Raw genomic sequence first — 20,126 nt, forward strand, 5'->3', positions numbered from 1 at the left:
ACCATATTATGTGTAGAGAGGGGGAGGGAGATAGATTGATAAATCATTATGATACAATCCATTATGACACCTCATCACCACATTAGGAATACAATTGTATGAAATGCATGAAAGAATTTAAAAACAATAATGTGCTATTTAGAGATTTTAGGGTGGTTTAAGATGATAGTCACATAAAAGTTTAATTATTTAAGATAGAAGGTATAATTATTAGAAAAGTAATAGATAATTTATGCAAATGGGTATGGTAACAACTTACTTGAGTTCTAGTTAACCAACTTTACACGTACTGCATATCTAACAGGCTTTTTTTTAATATTCAAGCTAGTAGATATGTAGCCATATTTTTTCATGTCATACAACTTCATTTCTATCACATGTCAACTACAAAGTAAAGTTTAAGTGATACTATACGTAATAATTTAATACGATAGAACAATATTAAAAAAAATGCGGAAATAATTGTTGTTATGTTACAGAAATGTTGACTTACGTTGTAGAAATAATCTAAATAAATGTTTTTCAACTACTCTTTCGCCTCATATTATTCTTCCAACTACATTTACAAGGAAACTATATATTTTGATTAACAATTTGGTTTTAATTTTAAATTTGTTATATTGCTTTATTAGTGTGTAATCGATTGTACAGGAATAAAGAAAAGTATAATTGTGAAATTGATTAAACAATTTTGATCACAATCTAAATTTCAAAAATACAAATGAATTATACCATAAATAAATAAAAATCATATAGGGAAAAGTTGTAAACAAATATTAAAAAAAAAAGAAATTATTTTAACTGTAAATGAAAATTTAAAAAAAAAAAGAAATTATTGTAAAAATTGGCGACTTTTCAATTTAGAAAAATTAAGTATGCAATTACTTTCTTAAAATAATGTCACAGTATTTTCCCGTCAAAAATCAAATCTATAAGCCCTAAAAACATGATACGTGTCCCACACTTATTTTTATTTATTATATATAAAATAATAGAATTAGATTCTCATTACTTTATAAAGAAAAAAATTAACATTACTCTTTGAATATGTTACATGTATTGTAGCGACTCAACGATGAGAAAGTCAACTCTAATACATACTAAAAGATGCATAAGACCCGTTCAAATGTTTGACTTTGCGTAGGATAAAATTGTTTGAATGATTGACTTTGTGTGGCAGAAAATTGCACAACTTATTACAGTACATAATATTCCACTTCCACCAACCATCAAATATTAAATTCTAATGCATGTGTGGGCAAGATACTAACTGTATGTGTTAGCCTCTTGAAGGTCAAATGTTTGGCATATATGATTTACCTATTCTTACCGGCAAAAGTGTATTGGTGAGAACGTGAGTTTTCTTAATTGAGTTTTTTTTATATGTTTGGCATGTATGTGTGGGCAAGATACTAACTGTATGTGAGTTTTTCTACTAGTTTTGAAATCAAAAGATGAGTCTCAACTAGAGTTTTGAAGTTTTTGGGTTGTGGAGAAATATACAAGTATCAACAAATAAACATATACGGAAAAAAGGCTAAAATTTTATTTTAATGATAAGTGCATTCATAAAACAAAAAAAGAAAGGCTATAAATAGAGAAACTTTTTAGGGTATCCAGCTAAATAGGTTAAACAATATACGCAATACAAAAAGAGTCCACTAACTTTATGATGCTAACGTTTAAACTCACAATGCAACAACAATCACTATTGAGAGTTTGTCACACAAGAAACGAAACCAAGACACAGACTGAGCCTTCTCAAAAATATTGTAACGTTCTTCGCTTTGCATCGAATTAAACCACATGCTCCACCGCTTGTGCGGGCCCCCGTCAATTCCTTTGAGTTTCATTATACCACGATACTTAGCCTCAGTATAAGATCTAGGAACAACATCTTGTTTCTTACTTTTCCATGAGATTAACGAATCTCTAAGGAAGACATAGAAACCAGTGGTTAATTTACGATCATTCGGAACATTATCCGAGTCAGTATTACTATAGGCACGCAGTTCTAAAGAAGATGTTGAGGGAACGAAGATGCTCTGAAACTGAGTGTCGTAAAGAAGGTATCTTTTTCTGATACTGAGCCACCACAATACCCACAAAATACTATAGCAAACCAAAATATTTTATGGCAAAACGGTGAGCCAAATCACGTATCAAGGAAACAATACCACCATAATCATCTCTTGTAATAATCGTATAACATACAAAGATAGAACATATAAAGACAGAAGAATGCTTCATGCACCCATACATCTATTTGAAAAATGTTTCACGAACGAACAGATGCAACAACTATGAGAGTACAAATTGTAGTCATTTTTTCACCAGGGCAAATGTCTAATCATAATTCATTCCAAACTTTTCTGATTATCCTTTTGTTACAATTCCAACCTCATATCGCTCAATAGAACCATCAGACTTTGTTTTAATTTTATATACCCAACGACAACCATTTACACGTTTACTAGGTGGTAGTCGAACCAAATCCCATATATGTGTCTAATTAAGAACAGTGAGCTCTTCAGCCATAATGTTCTACCAAAGAGCATTAGAGGCAACATCTCTATACGATTATAGTTCAGATGGATGATGTATATTTGTGATAAAGGAAGCAAACAAAGCCGAGTAAATAGAATAGGCAAAATCCGGTAGTTTAGTGGACTTACATTCACGAGTGGACCTCCTCAGAGGTGGAGCTATTTTAACAGAAGAAAGAGTTGTCTCAGGCATAGACGGGACTGCAGTTGTGTCTGATAAAGTATGAGTATCTTGAACCGTTACTTAGTATAGTTAGTGACTGAAAGTTAAAACCCAAAAAATAAAGTCATGTTATGCCTAAAAGAATATTAGTGATGGTTCGATACAGGTATCGATATTGTTCGATCATAACCGATGTGGTACCAATAATGTTGAGACGGTATCTGTTAGGTCCATCATGGTACTAACACTCTCTATAGCCTACGAAAACAAAACAAAAAATATATTCTATTGCAAATAAAATTACGTTTTCAACGAAATTTATTCTAGAAATCTTAAAATTGAATTTTGTAATCACTATCGAAGTTGTTTGGATAATATCAGTTTAGTTCGTCAATGTAAAGAACTTTGACTCACTCGATTTTAAATATAACTTTTATTAAAATGTAGACCCGGAGATAGGACCCAGGCGCATGAACTCACCCAATAGGAGGCAAGGAAAGACCCTAACATTGTTGGCTAGAACTTTAGACTATCTAGGTTTATGATGAATATTTGTTGACTTTTCGTGATTTCTTGGTTTTGGATTTTTTTAATTGATTAACACTTTTGTAAAGAACCTATTTGTAGTTGATCGATCTGATGTCTTTGCATACTTTGATCTGATTTATGATTAATCGCTATTTCATTTGTGTCTTATTGAATGTCTTTCAGTTATATATGCATATTAGGTCGCATACTGTGTGTTTGTTATTAGTTTATGGTTTGCGAGACCTCATCAATCCATAGGAACATTGATTGATAGTTTATTAGGACTTTGTATTCTTCATATCTAGATAGTTGACATGTAATAAATAGTCAAGTAGTCTTTGGTGTTAGGTGTTAGGTGTTTAGGTGTAAAGGCTCTGACGGAATGTTTCCCTGAATTCCTAATATCTTTGTTATTTCCCATCTTATCAAGAGTTCTTAGGTTAAACCTTGTATCTTAGGGTGTATTAAGATATTTAGATTGTCAGGTAATCTATTTTTAGGTACATTAGTGTTGTTTGAGAGAAAGATTGAGAATCCGACCAATTGGTGAGTTTCACACGCCCTTAGGGTTTCTTTTTAGGTCACACCCAAAGAATATCACACCCCAACCGATGGCGGAAACATCAAGGTGGGATGAAATAGATTGCTCGAGACTTCATAACTTGCTAATAATGACAATAATTTAAATAACCATATTTCAGTTCATTCTAAAAGGAAGTACATAGTCTTGAAGGAAATACAACAATTTTGGCAACTTGAACATAGAAACAATGGAAGTACAAAACATGAAAATTTGGGTGCGTATCTAGTTCATCCTAACCAATTTCTTCAAATCATCAAGGCTAATTTCCTACAACATGTATTAAAATAATTTGTCAACACATAATGGTCGGTGAGCATATAAGTTTGGTTTATATAGCATATCATAAAAAGTCTCAAATCCAACATGGAAAAATTTATAATAAGTTGAAGCTTGCATGCATGACTTTAGGTCAAACCCTTATGTCCACTAAATATTGTGCGAACCCTCATCACCGAAGTGAACGAGACCATAAAAATTGATTGAATACTTAACAATACCCAACAAACGGACTATGTGCTACTCCTATAGCATAATTATTAAGGTGGACTAGCTAAGTAAATGACAAATAAAGTGCATGAATGTTTTCTAGCATAACAACCTAAGCATAACAAATAGCATGTTTGGTGGATAGAATGATTGAATATGATTGGTTGTGTGCATTGTGAGTTTTGATAGATTATACATGTTACACCCAAAAGTGCATTAAAGTATATACTCGTGGTTTGCTAAAGCTTCCAAACATAAGTTGATATGAATGGAATGGTTGGAACACCAAAGTTACCCTACAATGGGAAAGGAAGGTGTGTGAGTTAATGGAGTTTGATTATGAGTTGGATTTGGAAATTAAGAATTATAACAAGAAAGTATGATTTTGTATGAAAAATACATCTTGTCTCATTCGGACACTAGTTGTAGTGTGTTTTCATGGGTACCAAATCACCCATTAGAATCTGAAATGAGGAATCAGGAACTAGGATGATGAACACCATAACTTATAACTTTTAACCATGAATTAGTTGAAATTAGGGTTTGGTTTTGTAAGTATATTACATATATATGTTAGCATAGCTAGTCATGTATGGAGAATTCCATCCATTTAACCTCATTATTAGCATTCCGAAAGCACAAAATCGTTAATTTAATTGATGATTTTGGTTGGTCATGAATATAAAAACTCCTAATTTACCAAGACAACCAAGTGAGTAAACTAGACGAGTGCATTTCAAACATGGATATAGGAGTATCCTCCTTCTCAATTTCGCCGGAGGGACGGAATATCATGGCTATCGGCATCACTTCTTCGCGAATAAAGAAGAATTGCATCTTCCAGTCATGGAAGCTTTTAGGGCGGTTGATCAAAATCTTCTTTACGTTGCGCAAGGCGAAGGAATAAAAACCCAAATTGTGAATCAGTTGGTAAAAAACCCTAAACCTTGCAACCGAAGGCTCCATCCCCTGAGATCGACAAAGAAACTCGAAGTGTCTAACCCTAACCATGCCCGTAGGGCTCATCTGGGATATATGGAAACCATAGAAGTGCAATATCGCCAACATAAAGTTGGTGGCCAGCAGAAGGAAATTACCCTCTCTGAAGAAGTCGGCATAGAGGGTGATGAAACCAGGAGGTGCATCAGCCGCCGTCTGACCCTCGGCAGGAAACCGGGCATCCCATTCATCCGGAAATTGTTGTCCTCTAACAACCTGCTCAAATAAACCCTGGTCCCATTTAAGAACTAGTAGTGGACCAGCGGCTTCTTCAACAGCAATTGATTCTTCTTCAGCCATTATATAAGATGCTTGAAGAACTAAGGAAATCGATGAAGATCTTCAGAAATTTCTGGAAAAAACTTGAAGATCACTAAGAAACCTTTGAAGATTTGAAGATTCAAAGGGAGTCGGAGAGAAAAGAAGAAAATTCGAAGAAACGGTAGTGATTTCTCTCGTAATCGTGCCAGACACACCGCGCGCGTACCCAATCAGTGATTGACACGTAAGGCAAGGTTTTCGGGGTAACGGTTACCACGCGCGTGTGGGCCTCACTCGCCTGACAGCAGACGAAAAGGCGTAGTGACATCATTATGATCACTGTGGGAGCGATTAACTCAAACGTCGCTATCAACGACATTTGCACCAACCTGTCAGAATTCAAATTTCGAGAACTTTCCCGCGCAAAATTACAAAGACTTCATTACCAAGCCAGCAGAGCTGCGCCGCATGTAATCATTCATCAATGATCACACGCGCCAACTCTCATCAACAAGAAGCCAAACAAATGGTAAACCACCAAGCGCATGCAAACAAGACTCTTCAAGAAACAAGCCTGATAGTCGCGTCGTCGTAATTGTCTCACACTTACACGCGTGCCAGCTACCAGGACTTAGAGGATACATGCAAGGCTAACCTTCACTTAATTATTTTTTTCTAGTCCAGAGCTCCAACCACTTACTTCGCGCATGGAACCAGCACTGGACTGGGGGGACTTGAAGGGGTATGGTCCCAAAAAGCCGCGCTGACCAATCAGGTCGCGCCCAAGACCATACTCCTACTACAACAATCTGACAAACTTACCAGAGCCCCCCCCCCTAACTAAATAAGTAAAAGCTAGGTCGCGCGCGAGGCCTAAGCAAAGTTAAAGCTCAAATTCTACACTTAGTATCCTGGATGAAAACCCTCACAACCAGGACACGTGGCTCCACTCAGGGTACGCTAGCTCCATTAGCCTTCTAGAAACGCTAACGGCCATGACAGAAGGGACAAAAAGGATATTCCTTGTTGTCGACTCCAGGCCCAAGGCCCATCAGCCCATCTCCTTCTACACTACTCCAGCTATAAATAGGGACCTTCATGTACAGCTTAATTTTATTCTGTTCTCTGCTCTCTCACTACTAATCACACACTTAGACTGTGGGGTATGGGGCGGGGGTTGGGGCGTGGGTTGGCCATAAACGCCCAAGTCACCACCCCGGGTGGGCTTGGGTTTCGGCGTGGCCACATTGGCAGGGGTTTCAGCCCGGGCATGGGGCGGGGCTACGAGACTGACATGGCAGGATGTGATTGGCCAACAAAACTAGCCGTTTGGGCTAGCCGTTGGGCATTATTTAAAAAAAATAAACCTTTTTTCCTTTATAAATACCTTACCATATTTAACATTTTTCTCACACAATATCAAACATATAAAACACAATCTTGCCATGAGTTCTTCAAGTTCAAGTGAATCGTCGTCATCATCTGACGACGGTGCGAAACCGACGAAAACGACGAAGAATGATTGTTTTTATTTTGATACTATGTTTTTTTGTAATTATTATGTATGTTTATGTAGTTTTTAATGGTTTATATATAACCCAGCCACGCCCACCATACCCCTATGTGAACTTGGGTTTGTGTATTGAGTGCCCATATCCACGTGTCAACCCATGCCCCAAACCCCCGCCCCACCATACCACACGGTCATTTCCTCAAAACATATATTTATTCTCACGCCGGAGAGTGGTTAAGAGGAGAACCCCCCCTATTTCCCTCCTCTTAACAGGGTGTTTAGTGTTTTGCAGGAAAATCAAGGTATCAGCTCAGGAAGGATTAAGAAGATTAAACATAAACCCAACTAAATACTTAAAATTAGCTCCGTGTTTCTTCATAGTAGACTAGATAAATTTATAGGTGCATTAGCATCTTGCATTTGTGATGATGGTCTTATAACAAATGAAGAGTTAAATAGGGCGTACATTGATTAATATATAACTAGGTTATCACCCGTGAATACTCACGGGTTGGAAATATTTTTATGTAACAAAAATAAATATCCATTTTATTTCATCTAGGACCAACAAATAAGTTAGTCGATCACCAAAGTACATAAGTTCACCAAACAGAAAGGAAATTACACATTTAAAGCCTTGTAAATTAAAACTACACCACTGCAGCCATGACAAATCTTCAGCCTTTGACCTTCTCTTTATATAGAGGTAACTCAATTGTTTTATATCTTCTTTTATGCCTTCAAGTGAACCCATTTTGTGGTTAAATACCACGTCGTTCTGGTGTCTCCAAATACTCCAAAGAGCGACTTCAACGACAGCGTTTATAAGTTTCTTCCATCTTTTCTCGACCCTCTGGCATGTTTCCAGGCCTCCAACACATTTGTTATGCTGAACCAAAACATACCCGGAATCCTGCACCAGTTTGCGATAAAATCCCAAATGGACCGCGCAAAGTCACATGACACAAACAGGTGTTCCAAAGTCTCACCTTCCAGCCTGCATAGTTTACAAACTGTATGGTACAGTGGTACGACATTGGTATTTGAAGGTAAAAATCGGTTAAATACCGGTATCCAACCGAACCGGTACCGAAAACACCAATAAGTGGGTACCAAATAGGTACAGAAAATGATTTGGTACGGGAAACTCGACACCGGTAGTGATCAGGTACCAGTACCATATGCTCATTCCTAGTATATGGAACTCTTTGAATTAACTCTTTTTCATACGCATTCATCTGGAATATATACATAGTTATGAATGATTAATAAACGTGTACTTTAAATTAAAGGCAAATTGGAAAATAATAATCCCACCATTGTGAAATTGGCCAATAATAATCCCAAGTCAGGAATTAGCCAATAATAATCCCACCTCGTCCATTTTTGGAAAATAATAATCCACAGTCAATAAACGACAAAAGTGCCACGTCAGCATTTGGAGTATTATTTTCCAAAAATGGACGAGGTGGGATTATTGGTGGCTAATTCCTGACTTGGGATTATTATTGGCCAATTTCACAATGGTGGGATTATTATTTTCCAATTTGCCTAAATTAAAACATACCTTTGTTTGTTGAATCTCTAACTTTAATTATCTTGCGTTAAAAGTCCCTTTCTATTTCCTTTGTACCTTTAGCAAAAATCAAGATCAACGCATGCAATAAGTAATAGAATTAGCTATCATTTTTTAGTTTAATTAATGAAAAAGTTATTTATTCATTAACCCATTTAAGAAATTGATTAAGAAGACCATAATGTTTGGCTCAACTGCAAGTCATGTATGCCAAGCACACAATCCTTGACCCGAACCTTTTTCGAACCAGTACCCAACCCACCTATTTTGGCATACTTGTTAATACGATGGAAGTTATACATATTGAATACATTCCACTTTGACATCCCAAGATTTATGATATATGAGTTTGTTAAATATTATCACATTATCGATATATAGCTTTCAAAACACAAACAACAAATGACTCCTTTTTACAAAAAATCGTCGAAAATAGTTCTTTTGTAAAAAAAAAGAAAATAAAGAAAAGTCAACCTTCAGTATTGTTGTACAAATTTCACCAATGCCGAAACATCCAAAGCTGAGAACTCATTTGCAACCGAAATCCCTCTAATCCAAGTTTTAACACATCCTCATTACTTAGGGCCTAAAAAAATTTAATATGTTTATTTAGATTTTTTAGTATTGTGGATAACTGATTTCATGACTTGTAATTTACCCCAATGTTAAGGGGCAAAACAGGGTTACGAAAAAGTCTCAGAAGAAACCAACCACCATAGCCGGAAACCCGAATCCCTTCATAGTTAACACGAGTTTTTTGAAGTGTAGGATCCGATTCACTTTTATTTTCCAAATGTTTCAACACTGCTTCACCATATTCACAAAAAGATCTGTAAACAAACAACTTAAATATTGTAAAATTTCTTAAGGTATATGTAGTAATTATTATGCAACTTATAAAATACTAAATTGGCATACCCTCCTTTAAGATCCGAATGATTTTGATCTATTGGTAATCTAAGCTCAACAACAACACCCGATTCCTGCAATTCATCTACCAAATCGGTCAAAATGTTAATTCCGCTAGGTTGACCTGCAAATGAAGTACAATAAAGACAAAACAAACTTTACTAACACTCAACGTTTGTCAAAAGAAAACGTGTTTGGTAGATCTAAAACAAAGAATACCTACCTTGAGATATGCACCAACATTAAGCCAATGATTCTCCTTAAGTGCTCCATGGCCAATGGTCTCAATAGCCAAATGTAACTCCTCACCAACAGAGTTCTGTAAAAGAAGACAAGTCAATGCGACAATAGACTTTTTAAACATGTTTTAAGATTTTATTGTTTTAATGAAGTCACTAACTTTTGTATCTTGAGCCTTACCAGGTGAATAGCTTCATCAATGACATTTTTATACCCTCGTTTGAACCGATAGTGTTTTCCCCATGTAAGTATTTGGAAACTCTTAGCACATCATCAAATCTAAATTAGTCCACGTATCTATAAAAAAATATTAAGAAAACTTAGTTTAATGATCAAACAGACACCCAACAATCAAATAAAACACATGAATCCATTTCTTACCTAGTTTTTTTTCTCAATGAATGTTGTAAGCCCATCTGAAGTTACATTGTCGGTGACAATAGTAGTTCCAGGGTGTTATTAGGAGCAAAAAAAAAACACCTTTAAATCAACTTCAATTCATAAAAAGGTAAGTATATTTTAAAACAGCTTAACAAACTTACTTCCTATAAACTGTTCGGTTTTCAACCCGACAATCTTATCCGATATCTTTGTTTGAACCGACTTGAGCAACTCATCCATCGCCCTATCTTGAATCAACGGAGTTCTAAAAAAATGAATCACTTTTTCGGCTTCGAAATCATCCACACTACCTAACTGTTGCGAGTCCACCGACACCACAGCCCGGATTTTGTCAGACGCATTTCGTCGAACACCTTGACTGCATACTCTCACAGAACTGTTTCTTTTACGGTGAGTCGAACCGAACAGCAAATGGGAATTTCTACTCTTTAGTAAGGGTTTAGGCAAGTAAAGTTTACAACTTTTTGAACCCTAAAATCAAATATAAATTGTTAACACTCCAATTAATAAACTTTATATAGTTCAATTGTTGAAAAGAATTATTAATGGATAAAAAGATACATACTTGTAAGAACTCTGCTGCTGTGATCTCTAACGATGCAGGCATTATGGCATGAACAAATAACAACTGAAAATAAAGAAAGATTGAATTTTTATTAAGTTATGTGATAAAAAACACACTTAGGTATTGATCAAATGCTTGAAAATAAAGAAAGATCGAACTTTGATTAAGTTATGTGATAAAAAAATACATGGGTATTGATCAAATGCATGAAATATGTAAAGATGAAAAGAATCAAGAAAGTTGGAACATTTACCGGTGAAAGATTGATCGCCGGAAGTTGATCGGAGTGGTGGCGTTAAGGGGAAGCAGAGTGAGAGGCGGTGGATGTAGAGAAACGGAAGAAGCATGTTTGAGATTTTGATGAAGGATTACTGAACCAAATAACATGATGAACAACGTTGGTTTTTAGGGTTTGTGGAATGTGGAAGCGTCATAGAGAAGAATGAGTAAAAGAACGATATATAAAGGATCCGTTTGGATTATTGGGTCGAACCGAATCCTATTCGGATCCCGCGTGGATATTAGCAATATTGTGTATAATTGCTTCCCACCTAAATCGTCCACCATAACATGCCACCTCAGCAAATGGTTCCACCATCACATGCCACATGGCCCAAATCCTTTTCATTTATTAATATATATAGATGCGAGGGTGCTTAAAGATTTTGTATAAATCATTGAAGTTCCAGTTTTGTTATGTTTTAAAAGAATTTACTTTAATGTAATGAAGTATGGAAATTCGAAATGAAAAGCCAATAGGAGTGAGATCCTGGAAATACTAGAATATATATTAGGGTGGACGGGGTGTACGCGGGAAGTGGGTGCGGTGAGGGTTGTCTCCGATCGGGAACACCGCCGCCATCAATGCGGGGACCCGAATCGGGGGGTGGTTTAGGCATGGAGTCACCGAGTTAATTTGCACGAGAAAAGAGGAACGGTCAAAAAGCAACGGTCCGATTTTTTTAAAAAAAAATTCACTTTTTTTAAACATATATAAATAACCATCTCATTCACTCCATTTTTTATACTCAAACCATATCATTCTCACACATTTTTTATACTCTCCAACCACACCCACTTCACTTTTTATTTTTTATACTCTCAAACCACACCCCCTTCACACCGAGCAATGGAGAACCAACCCCGCGAGGCCAAGAAAAAAACTAAGGGACGGGTCTCGAAACCGTCTCGTGATGGTTCGAGCGGTGCAAATGCTCAACCACAACCCCCGTTTTTTTTCCAACAACCTTCACACCCCTCGTTTTACAACACCTAACAACCCAATTTCGGCTATTTTCAAAATTTGTTATCAATGGACGCTCCTCCTCAATCCCCCGCCTTCGACCCATATGCTTTTCGTTCCCCACAAGTTCCATCTACACGAGGAAATGTCGAACGTCCTCTACCTGTTTACGACGACGAGGACGATGAGGTAGTGCCCGAAACTCAAAATTTGGGCGACGAGGACGAGGACGATGAATATAATGTGGATGAAGACGCGGGCAACGAAGAAGATGACGCTCGGGATAAAAAGGGGAAAATGGTGAGCGAAAAATGGACAAAGGACCAAGAAGAGGCGTTGGCGAAGGTGTGGGTACATTGTTCTACCAACAAAAAAAAGGGCAATCAACAAAACCGCGATAGTTTTTGGCGTAAGATTTTAGAGCATTTTAACAAAACTGTCGGTGGAAGTAACCGGACCGTTCATCAAGTACGGTCTAAATGGAACCCGATGATGACGAAAATAAACTTTTTCAACGGCCTATACCAACAAGCGGTAAAAATTATATTTTTTAACATTGTATATTTTTAATTTTTTTTTTCTAAGTTCATATTTTTTTATAACATGTAGGATCGCACACGAGGAAGCGGATGTAAGGATCTCGACGTGATGAAAGTCGCGTTAAAAGAATTTAAAGATAGATTTCCGAACGGTTTTCAACACATCGAGGCGTGGGAGGTCGTTCGAAGACACGAGAAATGGGCCCAAGTCCCATTGATGGGTGAGGAAGGTGAAGGTTCGGCACATAAAAGAAAGCCCGTTGACGTGGACCCTTCGATACCGGATATGAACGAAGACCCCTCGCCACAAAGACCACAACGGCGAGACAAGCGTCAAGCTACATCGTCCGAGGGAAGCTCGGCCGAGTTGGCGGCACAATTCAAAGTGTACACCGCCATGAAAGAAGCGAAGCAAGCGGTAGAATTGGAGGCGATCGAATTGAGGAAAAAAAGAGAGTCGGAGGCTCGCGAGCTCATATCGGAACAACGCGAGACGATGAAAAACTACAATTACGATCGAGATATGAAAACATTCCTTAAGCCGCACGACGATGTTCCGCCAAGTATGTTGCCGTTCATCCTCACCCGAAAGCGCGAAATCGCTAACAAGTACGGGTGGCCATGCGATTTCTAAAATTTTAATTTTCTAGTTTTAATGTAATTTTTATTTTCTACTTTGAATGTGTTTTTTATTTTCTAGTTTGAATGTATTTTTTTTTAAATTTAATGAAATGTCTTTTATTTAATTTATAAACATCCATAATTTTACAAAAAAAAAAAAAATCGAACTCACCTAAGAGGGGAGTGCCGCCATCAAAAAGGGGTATTAGGGGAGTATTAGAGGGGAGTTGACGTGACACTATTTGGTTGGTTATGTGTAAGAGAGGGGACTCACCTCTTAGGTGAGCACCCCTTACACCCTTAGTTTCTTCTGATGATGATGATGGATGATGAATATGATATTTAAGAATACACAAGTAGAGGCTGAAAGCCAGTGCTATACAAGTAGCTAGGCCCGCATACATACATGTCTGGAGCAAAATGGGCCGTGTAGAAGAGACTCTTCCTGATGAAACCACATTTCAGTACTCACCATCACAAGGCTATCCGGCTCAAATCCCACCATACACAAACCACCATGAAATTAAACAACCTCTTCCTCCATCTCAAATTCAGCAGCCACCTGCAATTTACCAGCCTCAGCATGGAATTCCTCAAATGTACAGCTATGCCCCCCCGCCAGTTACAACTCCAAATTGGTATCCACCGCCGACTGTCCAGGAATGGACCACTGGTCTCTTGGAATGCTTCGATGATCCGGAAATTGGTCATTTCATCTCTCTCTCTCTCTCTCTCTCTCTCTCTCTATTTTTTTTCTTCAAACTATGAAACCCAATATGAGGTCATTTTGTTCAATTGGTGTTACAGCTATCATGACTCTTTGTTTCCCGTGCGTCACTTTTGGACAGATCGCAACGGCCAAACTTGTAAGCTAATTACACATTTTAGTCTTGTGTTTAATCTTACAACAATCAAAAGATTGGTTCAATTACAATGTCTTCTTTGGTGTAGCCTGTGGCACTAGCGGACTGATATACAGTCTACTCGTAGCCTTTATCGGCATTCCTTGCATAATGTCGTGCACTTATCGCACCAAGATTAGGAGCCGCTACAACTTGTTAGAGACTCCAGCACCTGATTGGGTAATACACTTGTTTTGCGAGTATTGTGCCCTTTGTCAAGAATATCGTGAACTTAAAAACCGAGGCATGGACCCTGCTCTAGGTAATAATAATATATATAGGCAACTAAGGACCCTGCTCTAGGTACGTTAGTTTTGACATTGATTATATTTTACAGGATGGCAAGGAAATTTATCCAAGCAGCAGCAACAAATGGCTAATTGTGCAACTATGACTCCTCCAATCAACCAAAGAATATGGGTTAAACAATATGGTTTCTTTTTTCAGTTTTATTATTTATTACAACATATTTCATCTATCATCTTTATAATCGATACTAAAATGTATTTGGATTTTTTTTTTTTTTGTTTCATAAGGTGTTTAAACTTATTAATATTTATCATTGTAGCTTTTCTTATTCTGCATTGATTGTAAGAGAAAATAACGAAATATATCTATAGTCATGCAAGTATGGCAAAGATCATTCACCCCCATATATGTTTATTGACGAGTATGCCTGAAGCCCGAAACATCTGAGACAAATATACCCGATACCAGACGGGGGCCTCTGTTATAACAGTTTTCCTATTTGATTTATGTGGTTATTATATCTACCTATAAGCATGTACGTTAAATACTCATTTTTTTCTATTTTACCAATCATGTATTTAGAATAAAAATTATTATGGTTGGTATGGAGGGATAAACAAGGTTTATTATGAATTTGTGGACAAACTAAATTACCTGTGAACGACTTTTAAGAAAAGGGAAAAAAAAGAAGTATTTAACTTTACTATATAAACTAGCAATATTTATAAATGGTACCCTGGCGTTTTATTTTAAACAATTGAGTGTAAACTTAATTCTGACATAATAAACAACATGTTTATAGATTACCAATATGTAGGAAATGGCTAGGTTATATTAGTGGGTATCTAAACATATTAGAACGATGTATTATTTGAATAAATAAGAGAACTCAATTTTGTAGTCTTGTTGTTCAGTCTATTTAGTTTGTTATTTAATATTTTGTCCGTTCCTTAAGTATTTCGTTTAATTATATCTTAGGGTGATTTCGATTATTATTTTAGATTCCACCTATTCCAGTTCGTGCGATAATTCTCGTGGAACGTTTCTTCGCAACCTGTGAGCATATTCGACTCTTTTTCCTCTTTTTGCCATTAACTCTTTTTGGGGTGTATCTCGTGCTTGATTTCAAATTTATTATTTAAATTGATAACTTGCTATTCGATGTGTTTCTATGTGTCACTTGTTGCTAAATTCTATTGTTTTTATATACGTGCATCTATGTGTTACTCGCTTTGTGTCACAGGTTTCGCGTGGATCCACCTGGCTGACCGTTTCCCCACGGCCATGGGTCAAACTCGGTATCGCCATCATTGTTTCTTAGATTCGCCTTTCGAGGCTTGAATCTCTATGTGTCTATGGTTACTAATATTGTTATGTTTGTGTTGCTTATGAGATATGTGTTGAATTCTTGTTATATTGAAAAACCTAGTTTCACATTTGATAACACATGTTATAAAATAAGGTTTTCTAAAAATAATAAAACAAAAAAAAAAACGTTTTTAAATAAAAATCGAATCTATTCACCAACATGTTTGTTGACCCAAAAGTCTTTTACGCGTGATACAGGTACACAAGGGTGGGCGGATTTTGAGTTGAAGACATGTAGGATTGCCTTAGTAATAAACCGGTTATGATATGTTGCTTTTAATTATTGGATTTTGTAACCTAGTATTAATATTTGAATTCTATGTTATGTGTGACAATTTAATATTGTTGCTTTAAATATTTAAACTTATAATAGTGTCAAAAGCTATGGGCAATCAGTCTGCCACGTACCATTCCGTTGCGGGTCGGGGTGTGACAAACCCCTTCACCGCGCGAGGAACACCGCTGACGTCCCCTATCACCGTACAGCAAGGTTATAAATCGGGGAGGAGTCACCGCTTCCACATATAGCCGTTGGAAAGTGAAAAGGACCGTTGGATATAGAATGTTTTTTTTACTTGAACATCAGATGACAAAGTTATGGAAAACCATTGCAAAGGATATTGATCATTTACGGCATTTAAGAAACCCCAAACATTCATAAACCAAATAGAAACGCGAGAAACCATAACGATTTAAAACAAAATACGGCATAAAACACTAAAACAGAAAAGGGAACCACCAAAATCATAACTTAGTTTAGCAGAGATCTAAGGTTTAGTTGCAAAGCGATCGAATAGGTGATGAGACTTCAATCATGAACATTCAAAAACCCAACGATCCTGAAACCCTAGAATTAGCCAAACAATAAAAACTTACCAAGATCGGTCGCGTCTTTGTGTTTTCTATACAACACTTAGAATGGAGACCAGATTGTGTTCTTCAATTTGTGGCTACCAGATTGTGGCGGCGGCTTATGGGTTCTTCAATTTGTGGCTACCAGACTTCCATCTTGTGGCGGCTTCAGTCTTATGGGTTGTTTCATTTGTGGCTACCAGATTGTGTCTAGGGTTTTCAGTTTGATGAAAGAGAAAAGTAGTTTGTGGCGGTCAGATTGTGTTTAGATTGTGTTTAGGGTTTTCAGTTTGATGAAAGAGAAAAAAGGGAGAAAGTAATATGGGTCGTAGTGATATGGGTCTGGTCCAAGTAAAAATAGATCCAATCAATTGAGCGGGAAAAACACCAAAAGAATGGTCTAACAATTTGACACCTGTCCCCCAATAAGTTTTATTTATTATATATAGAAGATACATATATTTACTATACATATAAAAACCATTTCGAGGAACAGTGCCAGGCTGCTGCCTGGCACCCTGGCACTCCCGTATTGTTCCAATTAATTTAGATTTTATCCCTATTTAAAATTACGATTTCGTACTCTGTTCAAAATTACATTTTTGCCTCCAGTTCAAAATAAAAATATGATGTTGCCCGCATCTAAAAATTACGATTTTGCCCTCGATTCAAAATTATGATTTTATCCCAAGTTTAAAATTACAATTTTACCCTTAGTTCAAAATAAAATTATAGTTTTTCCCCAGCTATAAATTACTATTTTGCTCTCGGTTCACAATTATAATTTTGCCCCTAGTTCAAAATAAATTATGATTTTACTCTCAAGTTAAAATTACGATTTTGTCTTTAATCTAAAATTATGATTTTGCCCCCGTTTCAAAAAATATGATTTCGCCCTCAGCTCAAAATTACGTTTTTGCCCCAGTTCAAAATAAGATTATGCTTTTGCTCCAACTAAAAATTACGATTTTGCCTTTAGTTCAAATTTTTGATTTTGCCCCGTTCAAAATAAAATGGGTTATTGGATTTTAATAATCCTAAGTTTCACCAGTTGGCCGATAATAATCCCAACTTTTAACATTCCCTCCAATAATCCCAACTTGTAAAAGTTTGGCCGCCATTAATCATTTTCTAACATAGGTGCACTTAAATCAATTAATGAGTCTCTAGGTGTAACTGAATCTATTCAGAAGACCAAATTCTTATATGTTTGAAAAGGATCAATGGGGCCAAACTTTTACAAGTTGGGATTATTGGAGAGAATTTTTAAAGTTGGGATTATTATCGGCCCACTGCTAAAACTTAGGATTATTAAAATCCAATAACCCGAATAAAATTATGGTTTTGCCCCCAGCTTAAATTTATGATTTTGTCCTCAATTCAAATTTATATAACGATTTTGCTCCATGTTCAAAATTACGAATTTACCCCTGCGCAAATTTACGAATTTGCACCTGGTTTAAATTTATAGTATTTCCATCACTTTAGCTTCTGACAAATTACGATTTTACCCCAGTAAAAAATTTAACTTTGCACTCAGTCAAAAATTATAAAGTCATACCAACTTCTAAACAATATCCACTTAACATACCCGCTAACATGTCCATGTAAATTGTTTGTGCATGCTTATAAAGATAGTTGAAGTTGGATGTGTAATTCCTACAAGCTATAATGCAATGATCAACAATTCCCATATTCCCCAACGTTGTGTAATTGTCTTATCATCGTGTAATATAGTTCTCATATCCTCCAACAATATATTATATAGAAATCAACAATAATATGCAAAAATCAATGAAATTATCACTAAAAGATATTGTATTGTCTTTAATTAAATTACTTTAATCATTAAATTGAACCGATTTATTATGCTTTTTCAGCAATCTTCATTCTATAACTGGAAAATTGCATTACAGGATCAAAAGCTGGTACGGGCCTACGGGTGTGTCAGGATTTTACAATTATCATCAGGAATTCATGATTTTTTTTTTTTCAGATTTTTAAGGCGAATTTAAAATAAATAATCTCACCTAACTCAATTTGGCCGATAATAATCCCAAGTTAGTTATTGGCCGATAATAATCCGAAGTGGTCAATTTTTTTTGTAAAATTGTCCGCCGTTAAAATAGCTTAACGGAGTTAAGTTTTTCTCCGAATTACAAACCGATGTTTTTAGGTTTTTGATCAGAACGAGGATACGAGTCGATTGATTTAAAACTTACCTCGAAATTGTGCTCGAAATGGCTTGATTTTTGTTAATTGCAAGTTTAAACACCCGAATTGAAGCACCGTTTTCGTGGGTTGGGGCAGTATTTCGAGGTAAATTTTACATCAATCGACTCGTATCCTAGTTCTGATCAAAAGCACTAAAATATCGGTTTGTAATTCGAAAAAAACTTAACTCCGTTAAGCTATTTTAACGGCGGACTATTTTACAAAAAAAAATTGACCAGTTTGGATTATTATCAGCCAATAACTGACTTGGGAATATTATCGGCCAAATTGAGTTAGGTGAGATTATTTATTTCCAATTTGCCGATTTTAATTTGTAATAAAAAAGACTCTTGTACCTCGAGCTCTTGGTACACATAGCAACAACCTACACTTTTTTAGATAGGGTGCTACTTTCTACACCCCCCCCTATTTACTTTTTTCACACCCCTCCTCTCACATACTTACAGGTGGGGCCTGCGTGGGACCGACAGTTTTCCTTTCACAAGGGGGGGTGTAATCAGGAAGGAGGGGGGGGTGTGTATAGAATGGGCCTTTTAGATACAACGCTGTTCTTTTTATAACCCTCCAACATACCATACTCATATTATAGATGAAAAATGATTGATTTTTGGGATAGTTTTTTTTACAAATGTAGTACGTATTAATTTTCCATGTTTAAAAAAAATGGTTGAGCAAGAAAAAAATCAGCATTGCAATCTCTTCATCTTAGTTATCAATTGCCTTTGATCAATGGTTCATAATTGAATTAACACTTCTTATGATTTTACGAATTTTTAGGGAAAAAAAAAAAAGATAAAAGAACTGGTAGCGAATGCCCTCTTGGCACAAACTTTGTGTGGGCTGATCAATTATAGTTAAAAAAAACTCTTTTTTTTTAATTATGGCAACACTATGCTCCAGTTATAGAAATAATAAAACGTAATTATGTGTTTTAAAATATTAGTAAAGTATACAAAAGCTTTTTTCCTTTAAAAAAGTGCAACTATACAAAAAGACAACAACGATGATTATTTGTTTTTGCCCATGCCAGTCACGTCTAACAAAAACATGGGTAGTCATAAACCGCTCTTTGGTGGGGGTTATACGACAATTGGCGAAAAAATGCAAGAATATTACAAGAGGGTGTAGTCATAACCTCATACCCCCATCATCACTCAATTATTAATTTTCTTTTTTTATAATTAATCTCTAAATTTATAAAATTGAAAACCATTAAAAAAAATTAAAAAACCATTTTATTAAATTAAGAATCATTACAAAAAGTAAAAAAAATTATAATAAAATTAAAAAAAAACTCTAAAACTCAAAGATTATATATTTTTTTTCGATTCGCTCATTTTGCTTTA

General features: G+C 35.9%; 3 protein-coding genes and 1 long non-coding RNA gene across 6 annotated transcripts; 2 read left to right on the forward strand and 2 right to left on the reverse strand.

The window, feature by feature from the left end:
- Positions 1-8,640: 8,640 nt before the first annotated feature.
- Positions 8,641-10,272, reverse strand: LOC110922204. Of its 2 annotated transcripts, XR_002582968.2 has the most exons (6): positions 10,186-10,272; positions 9,985-10,101; positions 9,788-9,883; positions 9,574-9,688; positions 9,130-9,485; positions 8,642-8,712 (listed from the first exon to the last, which is right to left on the reverse strand). It is a non-coding gene; the product is annotated as an uncharacterized LOC110922204 (long non-coding RNA). The 2 variants fall into 2 exon arrangements; XR_004887235.1 differs by having other exon boundaries at positions 8,641-9,485.
- A 51-nt stretch (positions 10,273-10,323) lies between these two features.
- Positions 10,324-11,219, reverse strand: LOC110922203 (probable phosphoribosylformylglycinamidine synthase, chloroplastic/mitochondrial). The gene is made up of 3 exons (XM_022166513.2): positions 11,025-11,219; positions 10,772-10,834; positions 10,324-10,677 (listed from the first exon to the last, which is right to left on the reverse strand). The coding sequence occupies exons 2-3, from the start codon at positions 10,811-10,813 to the stop codon at positions 10,324-10,326; spliced, it is 396 nt and encodes a 131-aa protein (XP_022022205.1). The 5' UTR covers positions 10,814-10,834; positions 11,025-11,219.
- Positions 11,220-12,256: 1,037 nt separating this feature from the next.
- On the forward strand, positions 12,257-13,295 carry LOC118489318 (glutathione S-transferase T3-like). The gene is made up of 2 exons (XM_035987138.1): positions 12,257-12,548; positions 12,624-13,295. Exons 1-2 carry the CDS (start codon positions 12,312-12,314, stop codon positions 13,185-13,187), a joined length of 801 nt encoding a protein of 266 aa, XP_035843031.1. The 5' UTR covers positions 12,257-12,311; the 3' UTR covers positions 13,188-13,295.
- A 107-nt stretch (positions 13,296-13,402) lies between these two features.
- Positions 13,403-14,707, forward strand: LOC110921802 (cell number regulator 1). Of its 2 annotated transcripts, XR_002582624.2 has the most exons (4): positions 13,403-13,880; positions 13,982-14,040; positions 14,126-14,338; positions 14,414-14,707. XR_002582624.2 is itself a non-coding variant. In XM_022166147.2 (3 exons), exons 1-3 carry the CDS (start codon positions 13,595-13,597, stop codon positions 14,468-14,470), a joined length of 402 nt encoding a protein of 133 aa, XP_022021839.1. In that variant the 5' UTR covers positions 13,407-13,594; the 3' UTR covers positions 14,471-14,707. The 2 variants fall into 2 exon arrangements, 1 of the variants encoding a protein (XP_022021839.1); XM_022166147.2 differs by lacking the exon at positions 14,126-14,338 and having other exon boundaries at positions 13,407-13,880.
- Positions 14,708-20,126: the final 5,419 nt, after the last annotated feature.

The sequence above is a fragment of the Helianthus annuus genome, chromosome 17 (assembly GCF_002127325.2).
Source record: "Helianthus annuus cultivar XRQ/B chromosome 17, HanXRQr2.0-SUNRISE, whole genome shotgun sequence".
Lineage (NCBI taxonomy): Eukaryota > Viridiplantae > Streptophyta > Magnoliopsida > Asterales > Asteraceae > Helianthus > Helianthus annuus.

What these genes read in the sequence shown, in the direction of transcription:
- LOC110921802 (XM_022166147.2), top strand. Translation starts at nt 13,595, where the DNA reads ATGGGCCGTGTAGAAGAGACTCTTCCTGATGAAACCACATTTCAGTAC. An exon ending in CTTCGATGATCCGGAAATTG is followed by an intron (nt 13,881 to 13,981) that starts GTCATTTCATCT and finishes TTGGTGTTACAG; the next exon opens with CTATCATGACTCTTTGTTTC. An exon ending in AGATCGCAACGGCCAAACTT is followed by an intron (nt 14,041 to 14,413) that starts GTAAGCTAATTA and finishes TATATTTTACAG; the next exon opens with GATGGCAAGGAAATTTATCC.
- LOC110922203 (XM_022166513.2), bottom strand. Translation starts at nt 10,813, where the DNA reads ATGCCTGCATCGTTAGAGATCACAGCAGCAGAGTTCTTACAA. An exon ending in CAGCAGCAGAGTTCTTACAA is followed by an intron (nt 10,678 to 10,771) that starts GTATGTATCTTT and finishes ATTTGATTTTAG; the next exon opens with GGTTCAAAAAGTTGTAAACT.
- LOC118489318 (XM_035987138.1), top strand. Translation starts at nt 12,312, where the DNA reads ATGGTGAGCGAAAAATGGACAAAGGACCAAGAAGAGGCGTTGGCGAAG. An exon ending in ACGGCCTATACCAACAAGCG is followed by an intron (nt 12,549 to 12,623) that starts GTAAAAATTATA and finishes TATAACATGTAG; the next exon opens with GATCGCACACGAGGAAGCGG.